This window comes from Sesamum indicum, linkage group LG2 (assembly GCF_000512975.1).
Source record: "Sesamum indicum cultivar Zhongzhi No. 13 linkage group LG2, S_indicum_v1.0, whole genome shotgun sequence".
In the NCBI taxonomy this organism is placed as follows: domain Eukaryota; kingdom Viridiplantae; phylum Streptophyta; class Magnoliopsida; order Lamiales; family Pedaliaceae; genus Sesamum; species Sesamum indicum.
In genome coordinates this window covers 11,372,095-11,384,969 of record NC_026146.1, presented here as the reverse complement: position 1 = coordinate 11,384,969, position 12,875 = coordinate 11,372,095, and the positions used below count along the sequence as shown (strand labels likewise).

The window sequence follows — 12,875 nt, the reverse complement described above, 5'->3', positions numbered from 1 at the left end:
AATATGCAGTCAAAAGCAACTGAGGGCAGGCTTCAGCAGTGGTTCCGTGAAGGCCTTGCTGGTACTAAAATTGTTTCTTGGACGTGATTCCTTTATTCAGTTGCTTAATGAATATACTTTTTTTAAAATTAAGTTTGGGTTAAATTCAAAATATTGCACTATTCATGTGGTCTCTCCAATCTTGATAGCATGAATGCGAGAACAAATTTACTGGAAAACATGATGGACAATATCTCTGCATTATATGTTTTACGTGCTGTTTTTCATGTGTAACTCTGTTGCTCCTAATTTCAATATGTTTAAACAAAGGGTTATTGCTGTTGTATGTGTGTCTAGCTGGCCTCTTATTATTTGTTTTTGAGGTATTAGTTAGAGTGCATTCTACGTCCATGTGAAATGTGAAAAAGCTGAAAACTTCTCGAGTTAAATAAACCAGCTGATTCCTCCCACCTATGAAATTAAGAGCTACAATTTGATCTGAAAAAATATTAGAAAATTACCCTTCTGAGTTATTTGAAAAGAAGTATATACTTATTTATCAGAAGGAGCCAACTTGCTTATTTTATCCGATGCACGAGGGTGCAATTGTCTAATTATGTAGATTTTACTTTCAAATAAGAGTCTCCTTGCTCCTTTTGTTTTTGAAGGGGAAAAATATCAAATTAGACAACTTATTGTGTTGGGAGTTTTCAGCTTTCTAACATATCTACCAGCGAAAAGTTTCTATTAGTCCTGTTTGAAATTTAAATGTGCTGAGTATAGAAGTTCAGTGCTTAATGGACCACCAGCAATTGCCTTAGTCTACATTCTACCTTTTGCAGAATTGAAGTTTTTGTTTCTTTAAGAGGAATTCTAATTATCTATTACCTCTCTTGTTTTTGGATACCTGCTACTTGTCGCTTCCTATTTGAGATTTCACTATATTATGGAGTTAAAAAGGGATATTAAAGTGTTTTGTGATAAGTAACATCTTTTTATCACTGAAAATGTGGGATTACATGCCACCTTTTATGGTGTTCGAAGGTGGAGACCTTGTATCGCTAACGAGTGCTTGTTCAACTTCCATTTTCCTCTGAAAAGTATAACGCTGTCTTCCTTCACTGTTTTCAGGACCAATGTTGAGCGCTGGCATGTGTACTGAAGTCTTCCAGTTTGATGTATCAGCAGCTTCTGCTTCAGGAGCCATAGTTCCAGCTACTGCTGCAAGAAATATATCTGAAGAGCAGAATAAGAATTCTACACGCCTGACGAAAGGAAAGAATAGGAGGATCCTCCATTCCATTCCGCTTACTGATTCCCCTCACAACATTTCTAGGGAACACGCGGGAAGAAATTCAGAGAAAGAGGGCTTGAATGGAAACAAGAATGCATCTTCAATGGTCGTCTCGGTGCTCTTTGATCCAAGAGAGGCAGGAGATGCTGATGTGGATGGGGTGATGGGAACAAAGTCCCTCTCACGGATTTTTGTTGTTGTATTAATCGACAGTGTCAAGTATGTCACCTATTCATGCATGCTTCCGTTTAAGGGATCTGCTCTTCATCTAGTTACTGCATGAGGATGGAGTAGGAACTAAGGGCTAGAAGCATCTGGTGAATCAGTTTTGTAGATAGCAAAGGCATAACCGTCTTTAATGCTTACAGTAACTTATGTAACTGGAACTTTGCTTAACTGTTAACCATGTCAACTTTGAAATGTACACCGATGTTCTGTCGTGTATCGCCAATGGGAATAAATAAACTTTTAGTTCCTTTTGTGGTGTTCTTATCTTTCAGTTTCTGTTTTGGTGACATTTTATCAGGATGTGTTGAGTTTCAAACTATGAGAGGAATCAGTTGTCTTTTCTTACACGAGAAGGTGATGTCTAGACAGAATTAACCGAAAAGCATAAAAAGGGCTGAAGCTCATACTATTCACCTTGATTCTCGACAGAAGTCGTATGAATGAATCAAATGCATTGGCTGTCAGTTGAAGATTACTGTAATGAGAGTGCCTCCTGGCCTGGCATGCGCTTGATGCAAGACGTCATGCTTCTTTGACCATACGCTATGCTTGGATTTGTTATTAGGCCATCGAGTGCAAGTAGAATAGGCCTATCTTGGATTTTCCACATCCTGTATACAGAAAAGCTAAGCCCATTCCGCAAAGTCTTGCACATTCCTGCCAAAGTATTTCTTGGTATATTTTTCTGACTCTCCCTCTCTCTCTCTCTCTCTCTCCAGAATTACAATCCCACATATATGTTTGTCAAAGAGAACGATGATGGTATTTTTTATGCAGTACTTCGCCTTTGTAAAACTGGTTTTGCAACGACATCTCAGTTTTCTGTTCAAAAAAATAAAATAAAAATGATGGTATTAGTATTCAACATTTCAACCCACAAGTATGCACTACACCCAACCCGGCCCCAGGAATTTCCACAATAAAAGCAGACCCATCTACGTAAACCTATAAATACTTCAAAGCCATTTTGGGTTTATAGGTACTTTATTTATTGAAAGAATCTCTCGTTCGCACCCGTTAATTTAAGAATTAAAGAATTTTAGTTGGGCACCTCCCAACAAATTTAATGTTTATTTATTTTCTCAAGTTGCAAGCACTTATTTGGATTTTGGGCTATCCTTAAAGTCACCACAATCTTCTAGTCGATCACATATTAAATACATCGTTGTATGCCCATATACACTTGCTTATAATGTCTATCTCACGTATAAGAAGTGAACTATATACTTAAACAATTCAATTATAAGTTCATTTTCTTCATTTGCTCATCGTTAGCATATTATTTATTTCCAAATCTATTAAAAAAAATAGGGACAATTTTTGCATTTTTTATTCATCAATCAATTGTGAAACTAAGGATAATTTTCGTCGCACACATTCCAAAAAACCTACTACGTCCTCGATCATTGGTAGTAATATTTATTTTATTTAAACTGAAGTTTTTAGACTAAATGCACAATATTCATTTGATAAATATTTTTATTTTTTATTGATAATTCTTTTTACTAATAAGATTTGGGTAAATTACATTGATTCCCTGTAGTTATGGCAAATTACACAAATATCTCATAATTTTTGTAAAATTACAGCTACATCCACTGTGGGTGTTAGTGTTATATTTTTCAGGGGGTGTTTGTGTAAGTCTTGTCTTTACATAGGGGGTGTAGTTGTAATTATAATTATAACATTTGGGGTTGTAACTGTAATTTTATCAAATACAGAGGTATATGTGTACTTTGGCCTAACCTCAGTGGTGTTATATCCTAAGAATTTTGAATTTTTATATACTAAATTTAATTTAGTATAGTATTAACTTATTTATTTTCTAATATAAGATAAATAGAAAGAGTTAATCAGTAAAATTGCAAAAGCTAATCTTTTCTTCTCAATCTATTTTTCAATACCAAACAAGGAGAAGTATTTGAGAGTTACTCGCATTCCAATCATACCAAACAACTTAAAGAAAAATCATTATTCTTTCACTTCTCGTTGTCTTTTTCACTTCCTCTTCCTGTTTCACTTTTCATTTTCTCTCTATACGAATATAAAAAAAAAAAATTTCTCACAGATAAATAATATTCTATGATATCACAATATTTATTTATTGTATCGATAATATCTCTAATTTAGATTGCTTTTTTTTTGGGTGATGTTGGGTCATATATTTTATGTTTATTTAGAGACGAGGTGTGTAACTTAAAATGGGTGGGGGGAAAAGTGGGACTGGCACTGAAAGGTGTGTCGTATTCGTTCCAATCATACCATAAACGGACATCTCTCAATCAGTTGGTGAGTTTTTACGTAAGCAAATATGTCACCAAATTCAGCTGTTTTTCTCTCTAAATTATAATATTGTTCTACCAGAAATTCATGCACGATAACTTCAATTTGGACAAACATCCAACATTCTTTCTTCTTTTACCACATCAAAAATAAATTAATGTTATTAAATTAAAGTGAACAAAATCCCGATCTAATTTAATTACCGATATTAAAGTCGCAGGACTAAAATGTCATAGCTACGAATCCTACTAATATTTATGTGGATAATAATTATTAATAAAGTAACAATATATATACATACGTATGAAAGTATACGCGGGACATATTATATATATATATAGATAATGGTCGTACGTTATTTATTTTATTTAAAAAAAATTATACACTTAATATATTGATGAAATAAAAAATGTAACAGAAAACACAAAATTCAATCCAATTGTAGAAAAAACATCCTGCGAGAAATGAGGAATCATTTTGAAAGAAGTTATTATTAAAATATTGTTGTTCGAGGAGAAAGACGAGTTATTAGACAAAGCCAATTTTTATTAGAATAATCTAAATCACAGAATGACTGTATACCATCCAATCAAATTCAAACCAAATTTGCTCATCCGCTAATTCATTTTTCGCATAGACAATATTAAAAATAAATGATTACATCTATATTTCCTGACGTATGATTTATTTATACAAATTGTTATTATTATCATTGTTTTTAAAAATTATACCTATTTTTTTTAGAAAAATTACACATATTTTCTCCAAAAATATCAACATAATTAATTACACAAATCACTAATTGTTTTTGACTGCGAAGAGTGACTTTTGCAATTAGATAAAAAATAAAGATAATTTGTGCAAATATCATAGACTAAGGGGTGAATATGTAATTATCCCTATTTTCACTCACTACAAGAAGAAAGAAGATTAGCAAATATAAAAGATCAAGTAACGAATTTTAATATCGTCATTAATTATATATATATATATATATATATTTAGCAATAATAATTTTTTTTAAACAAAAATGAATCTTATAATTTCATTTGTGATAATTATTGTATAAAAATTGTCATTGATAAGAATCAATGATGTATTACTAATTATATATATAATGGAAAATATATACATAATTTTGTCATTAATAATAATATTATGAAAAGATTAAAATAATTGTCAATTAATACTGAAGACCATCATTTCAAATGTGGATATTTAAATTTATTAGAATAAATTAAAAGAAGAGACATATTACTCTACAATTGATGTATACTATTTCACTAAAACAATATTTTGAAATAAAAAATGATTCAAATACATCATTTTTATTAGGGATATATTATAGTAACATTTCTCGAGGTTTGGTGTCATTAAACATAGACCTCATGTGGTTTCTAAAATTACGTTTAGTACTCATAACGTATGCTTTTGTTTAACAAATAGATTCCTCTATTAACCCAAATTCAATGAACTGTAGATATTAGAAAAGAAAAATTAAATGAAAATTCAATTTATCCCCAATTGACTAATTACTGAATTGTTGCAAGTTGAAATAAAAAAATTTGTTAGACTTACAATAAGTTAGTGATAAGTTAATCAGATGTAACTGTGAATTTTTATTCAATTTTTTTTATAATACCAACGAATTGGTTGAATTTTAATGAAACAAATGTCCGGAGTACTAATGTGTAATTATATCAAATCTTAAAGGAGGATTACGGAGTTATCCCTTAATTTTGTAGACAATTAATAATAAATATTTGAAAAATTAATTATTGGATTCATTACAAGAAGGAAAAAAAGAAAAAGAAAAAGAAAAAGATGGGTAGAGATTATAGTATTTATCTCCGTGGTGCTGTTGACTCACATGTTCTCTCTCGTGTGTGTGTATATATATATAATTAAGGAATTTTGTGCATGTTTCTATTGTCCTATAGGATTTTATGGTTATTCATATTTTCATAGGGGGTAAAATGCAATTAACCCATCTTTAGAACACATGTCAGAATGTGGTTTTCCTATTATTTTGTATGCATTTGTTACGTTATCTCTAATATATACAAAGAACTAATATATATACAAGAATGGGGTAAATTACAATCTATCTATCTGTATTATGAAAAATAGGCAAACAGCCCTCTTATAAAAAATAAAATAGCAATTTACCCCCTATGTATTAAAAAATAAAGCAATTTATCTCTTATTTTTTAAAGCACAGGGGTATTATTTTTCATAGGGTGGTAATTTGTTGATTTCCAATGTCACTGGAGGGTAAATTGCTATTCATCCTATACAAGAATTGTCTATCCACACCCAAGTTCTTGATCTAAAATTCTGCAAAATTAATACAATAAACTAACCTCTTCCTACCAATGATTCTTTACTTGAACGGCGAGATTGTAAAATTTCGAGTCGTACGAGTGTAGGTACTGTTTAATTAATCTACTTTTATAGTAATATATGTATGTTGTTTCTTTTTTATTTAGAAATATTATTACATTGCGCAGTATATAATATGTTAGTTACTTTAGAAATACCAAGTATTTCACAAAAATTAACCTCTTCATAATTTGCCAGAATGTTGTGGAAAAATATATATATTCATTTATCAGAACAACATTAACATTTGGAATACAGACAATGGATGCATAGGAACATATTTTATTAGAGACAAGGACATCACATGCATGCCTATCAAGTCAAAATTTGTCCCTACAAATCACTGTGTATTGTATGTAATCTCTCTATTTCCAGAAAAAAGAAAAAGAAATAATAATAATGATAAATACAGAATTTATGTCCACACACAGCACTTATAAATACAGGATGCTTGCTGTTCTATGTTTCATCATCTCATGGAAAAGTTTGAGGTAGAGAAGATGAAGATGTCTGAAAATGGAGAGGAGGGAAAGAAAGAAGAACATGTTGAAGGGAAGAAGTTGCAGCAGCAGCAGCAGCTTGGAGGTGTAAGAACAATGCCATTCATTCTCGGTGAGAACAGTACCTCTTCTTTTCATTAATTCTTATTCACTATGTTTTTCCTTTGCTCTGTGTGTATTTTTCCAATGACACACACACACTGTAACATAAGTTTTTCGATTGATTACTTTGGAATTAAAGGGCGTTGGGCTAATTAAATTTATTCGAAAGATATAGTAAATGCACGTATTTTTGTGTTTTCAACGACACTGACGATTGATGTATATATAAGTTTATTATTGAAAATAAATGATATCGTTTGCTTTGGAATTAGAGGATGTTTGGCTATATTTATTTGAAGAATCTTGTAAAATTTATTAATACGTTATAAAATGTTCTTGAAGTTTATAAGACATTAATGTATATATATCCGCATAACATAAAATGTTAAAAAAATATATTTTTTCACCGCTTATTATTATTATTTACTTATTTATTGGTGGGAGGATGGTAGCTGCTCAATGATTATTTTCTGGTAAAGTTTATTTTAGACAACTTGCAGTTTTCTGCATCTAAGCATTTGTATACAGAAGAAGCTGATCACGTGCATGGGACGCACAAAAGCACATGTGCACGTGCAATGTGGGATTAGGACACTGGAATTGCATATAAGATAGATGAATGGAGATGAACAGGTGTGTTCTTGGATTAAAGTTCAGTTCTGCAAACAAAAGAGGCATTGCTAAGTTACTATCCACATTGCTTTACTATAACATGAAATCAGAGAATTAATCTTAGTATAGGTGTGGTACTAGAAAATTGAATCATGTCTGTTCTTAACTAACAATTGTATTGTCCACTTCTTGACAGCAAATGAAGTATGCGACAGATTTGGGGCGTCCGGTTTTCATGCCAATATGATCACATACCTCACTCAGGTCCTCAACTTGCCTCTAGTCAAGGCCTCCAACACCCTCTCCAACTTTGGTGGCACTTCCAATTTCACACCCCTCATCGGTGCTTTTGTTGCCGACTCCTTTGCCGGGCGGTTTTGGACGATCATCATTGGTTCCATAATCTACTTGTTGGTTTGTACTTTTGTGACAATGTTTGTACAAAGATACAAATGAAAATGTAATTGGATTAATGTAAGAGGATTTGTACGTTGTTGACAGGGCATGGTTATGATTACAACGTCGGCAGTCCTGCCTCAGCTCCGTCCCCCACCGTGTCCGACTCAGGAGAACTGCCAAGAAGCCTCCAACAAGCAGCTGTCAGTTCTTTACGCTGCTCTTCTCTTGACGTCGTTAGGAACGGGTGGGCTTAGACCTTGTGTTGTCACGTTTGCGGCTGATCAGTTCGATATGAGCAAAATGAAAACAGAGTCCAGGAGTTGGAATTTTTTCAACTGGTATTACTTCTGCATGGGGATGGCCTCTTTGCTTGCTCTAACTGTCGTGGTTTATATCCAAGATAATGTCAGTTGGGCTTGGGGTCTTGGAATCCCAACGATGGCAATGGGATTATCTGTTGTGGCTTTCATCCTTGGTTCGTCCCTGTACAAGAAAATCAAGCCAGGAGGGAGTCCATTTGTGAGAGTCGCGCAAGTACTTGCTGCGGCTGTGAAGAAAAGGAATGTCGTTGGACCGGCTGACCCTGGTGCTCTTTACACAAACAGAGAACTTGATGCTGATATTTCTACTAACGGAAGGCTTCTGCACACAGATCAGTTCAAGTAAGCTAGAAAAGTAAAAATTTTTTGGTCTTACACTCATAATAAGATGAAACTAAAGCCATAAATTATATACAATAGCACTTTGGCATGAGAAATTCTATTAAGCATTTTGTTGTTACCTGAAGGTGGCTCGATCGCGCTGCAGTAGTAGCCGATTCTGACATGAAAGGATCAAGCAAACCAAACCTATGGAGGCTAGCTACTGTTCACAGAGTTGAAGAGCTGAAGACCATAATCAGAATACTGCCTATTTGGGCTGCATCTATATTGCATGTGGCTTCACATTCTCATCTGGGCAGTTTCACGGTCCAGCAAGCTCGAAGTATGGACCGACATTTATCTCCATCCTTTCAAATCCCACCGGCCAGCATGTCCATATTCAGTACTCTAACCGTGCTGACAGGCCTTCCTCTGTATGAGCGCTTCTTTGTCCCCTTGGCTCGTTCGTATACAGGAAATCCCGTTGGAGTAACATGCCTGCAGAGAATGGGGATTGGGTTCGGGATCAACATTTTTGCCACTATTGCTTCAGCACTAATCGAGATTAAACGTAAAGCAGTAGCTGCAGATCAAAACCTTCTTGACAAACCAACTGCAATCATCCCTATCAGCGTTTTCTGGTTGGTTCCTCAGTATTATCTGCATGGATTAGCCGAAGTCTTCATGTCCGTCGGCCATTTGGAATTCCTCTACGATCAATCCCCAGAAAGCATGAGAAGCACAGCAGCTGCCCTTTTCTGGATAGCAACAGCAATGGGGAACTACATGAGCACTGTTATGGTAACTTTAGTTCACAACTACACTGGTGAGAAGAGGAATTGGCTACCCGACCGGAATCTCAACCTCGGGAGGTTGGAGAATTATTATTGGCTTGTGACTGGAATCCAAGTGATAAATTTGATATACTATGTAATATGTGCCTGGTTTTATAAGTATAAACCAATAAACGAGATTTCTGAGACTGGAAGCTCAGATGAAGATGTTGAGTCTACTAATAATACAAAACCACTCTCAAATGATGCTAAAGAAGACAAACAAGTGGAGCTAGTGAGAACTTAGAGTTGTTATGATTATTGACAATAGTAGTTCATGTAGATTGAAGACCAGCTCACACATTGTTACTTGTTCTTTCTATGTGGCAACTAAGAATTGACTACACTTTCTTACATGTCTGTCTGAATAGGTAGATTTGCAAGATTCTAACACAAGCAGTGGCAGATCCACAAAGAACTAATTACATCACTATCTCTTAAGTGTGAACAGAGGGCTTATTTATATTCCTTTTCTCCCTTGTGAAACTGAAAGGTTGTCTGCATTAGTTGAATGGAATTACATAGGCAAATTCCACCAAACTCTGAAAAGTACTAAGAGCCACTTATCTACTATCATGATCCCAGTAAGTATCTTGATCATATGCTCTTCATCAAGAAACTTCAGAAAGCTCTGATAGTTACACTGGGAAAAAGCATACAAAGAGTTGAAAGTATCTAAAGCAAGGATTCATCATAAAACCTATGACATCAAGACAACCTATAATGAATTAACTTAAGTAGTAATGTTTATGCCCAGATGATTCTTTCCTTGACTCTTACAGGTAAACCACCCTTCATCCTTAGAGTCAAAGACAACAAAGGCTCAGGGGGGTTACCATTCTCCAGCAACACATCCATTCCAAACCTTTCCAAAACAGAGGCAGCAATGGATTTCATCTGAATATAGGCCATATCCTTCCCAAGGCACATCCTCGGCCCGGCATGAAAAACCGGATACTTGAAAGGACTTTCTTGTTTGCAGATTCCATTTTCAATCCACCTCTCAGGCTTAAACTCACAACAATCTTCTCCCCAAATGCTTTCCATTCTCCCCATGGCAAATGTGTGGTATGAAATGAACCAATCCTTGCCAATTACAGTTCCATCAGGCAAAATATCATTTTCTTTACAAGCCTTTGTGTCAACTGGCACTGGTGGATAAAGTCTCATGGCCTCTGAAATTGCTGCGTGGAGATAATGCATTTCTCTAAGCTCATCAAAACTATAGATTTCACCAATGGATTTCCCATTTTGTCGACGAATATTTTCAAGTTCTTTCAGAATTCTTTCCTCCACATCTGGCCTTGAGGACAGCAACCAAAAGAACCAAGACAGGGCAGACGATGTCGTGTCTCGCCCCGCTAAAATGAAACTAATGACAATATCTCTCAGAAATTCAGCTGAATTTTCACTGTTTGCTATGAATCTTGATAATAAGTCTTCATCTTTTTTCTCAGCTTTCTCTTCCAGTCTCGTTCTTATTATCTTATCAGCAAATTCATGCACTGTAGCAATATATTTTCGCAACTTTTTCTCCGACCCCAGATTTAGAAACTTCTTGATTGCAAATAAGGATGGAAGAGCATACATGAATCTACCTGAACTAAGTGTTGCAGCATCCTCAAACGCTTGCATGAATTCCGCACCGGCAGTTCCATCTCCTCCCAGACAACCCGGATCAACATTAAACGCGACTTTACAGATATTGTCAAAAGCAAACCTCTCAAGAATGTCCTGAACATCCAAAACCCTGTCAGTCCTCGCCGCGCTCTCAAGAATTGGAATAAGCCGCGTTTGTAACTCCACGTACACGTTCTCCATGACGAAATTCCGGAGCGATTTCGTGTTGAACTCGTAACTCGCTGTTTTCCGCTGAATTCTCCACAATTCGCCGTCGGTGTTGAAGATGCCTTTTCCAAGAAAATCTGTCAAAAGGATTCTGAAACGGGGGCCTTTAGGGTAGTTCTCAAAGTTTGATTTCAGCATGTGTTCGACTATTTGTGGGTTAGCCGTGATGACACCGTGGACCTTTCCAGGGCGGTGGAATACGGCGGTGTTGGTGGGGCAGCCTGAGAGGACACCAGTGCTCCAGTCAAGGAAGCGGTGGCGGTTGCGGAGGAAATCGGGGAGGGTGCCGACGAGTGGGTAGATTCTGAAGCCATGAGCGGTGGTTTTCTTGGATTTCGGGCGGAGGAAGAAGATGTACAGGTAGATAGATAGGAGGAAGATGAAGAGGATGGCCTGGAAAGATGTCAGCTCCATTTTTACGAGTAACGTAGTGATAAGATACAAAGTGCGGAAGGAGAAGTTGTGTGCTTTCTTTTCTTTTCATGAATGTGCGATGAGATGCAAAAAGGATTACCATTATAAAATTGATTATTTGTAAAAAGATCCAATGAGCTGCATGGAAAACAATTTTAAAATTATTTAAATAGTCAATAACTTTTATTTTAAAAAAATAAGTAAACTTAAATTATAGTCTATATGAGCATTTTAGTCAGTTCACTACAAAAAAAAATTAACAGAGACTAATGGATTGTGCTAGTTATTATACTACCGTTAAAATTAAGGGATAATTTTTAATTTTTCAAACTACGAGCAGGCGTTCGTAATTATGCTAAATATTAGTAAAACTATTATAATTTACTCGTAATTTAATTTTTAAAAAATGCCATATACGATATTTTTTTTTATGTTTATACGATATTTTTAAATATGACCAAAATATTAATATAAAATTATTCAAGCTAAATTGGTCTATATGCACACCTTCAAACATAGTAGAATATGTGTATCTGGTAATCAAATATGAATTATGGGATAAAAAAATAATTAATTAGTTGTACTATGATTTATATGGGGGATAATTACCCCTTTTATTAAGATTTTATGTAATTATATATAGAATTTTTAAAGTTTGCAAGATTATATTTAATATTTCTGGCATTTGTTTTTATCCAAAAACATAGAGTTAATAAAAATTCATGGAATTCACTGATACTAATAAAAAAATTAAATAAAAGTTTATATTTATCTTTGATTGACTTGTTATATGTCAAACAATTTTTTTATGATCAAACTACCCTTATACATCTTGATACATATGAGGGGTACATCGTCACCCTTATAAAGGTACGTAATTTGGTCAGAAAATATTTATTTGAACTACAATAAGTAAGCAATTAGTTAACTGGGAGTAAATATGAATTTTCATTCATTTTTTTTTAATTTTATTAATAGATAGAATTTATTTATTAGATAGAAGCAAACATCAAGGATATTAAATATAATTTTTCAAGTTCAAAATTATGGGTTCGAGCCGCATCAAATATATAGATATTTGTCTCACTTCATATAAATATACTATAATTTATTTAATTATATTAACATATTGATTAAATTAATATATTATTTGATTTATTAAGATACTAATATAATTAGAGCTTCTAAAAAAATAAAATAAGAATGAACGCTTTATCACCTCACATCAATAATTTAACTAAAAAGACGAGAATTATTGGTATAATGCAAAGTGGTTAAAATATCTTCATCTCGTCTAATAAAATATTGGGTAAATTGAATCTTCTCATTCAAACTATATATGATTTTATACTTTGTTACT

General features: G+C 34.0%; 2 protein-coding genes across 3 annotated transcripts; one reads left to right on the top strand and one right to left on the bottom strand.

Moving 5' to 3' along the window:
- LOC105155926 (protein NRT1/ PTR FAMILY 3.1-like) lies at positions 6,623–10,110 on the top strand. 2 transcript variants are annotated; one of them, XM_020691791.1, is made up of 5 exons: positions 6,634–6,778; positions 7,297–7,401; positions 7,577–7,794; positions 7,882–8,441; positions 8,567–10,110. In XM_020691791.1, exons 3-5 carry the CDS (start codon positions 7,624–7,626, stop codon positions 9,498–9,500), a joined length of 1,665 nt encoding a protein of 554 aa, XP_020547450.1. In that variant the 5' UTR covers positions 6,634–6,778; positions 7,297–7,401; positions 7,577–7,623; the 3' UTR covers positions 9,501–10,110. The 2 variants fall into 2 exon arrangements, with proteins under 2 accessions (XP_011070210.2, XP_020547450.1); XM_011071908.2 differs by lacking the exon at positions 7,297–7,401 and having other exon boundaries at positions 6,623–6,778.
- LOC105155816 (cytochrome P450 94A1) lies at positions 9,843–11,611 on the bottom strand. The gene has a single exon (XM_011071783.2). The coding sequence runs from the start codon at positions 11,513–11,515 to the stop codon at positions 10,001–10,003; it is 1,515 nt and encodes a 504-aa protein (XP_011070085.1). The 5' UTR covers positions 11,516–11,611; the 3' UTR covers positions 9,843–10,000.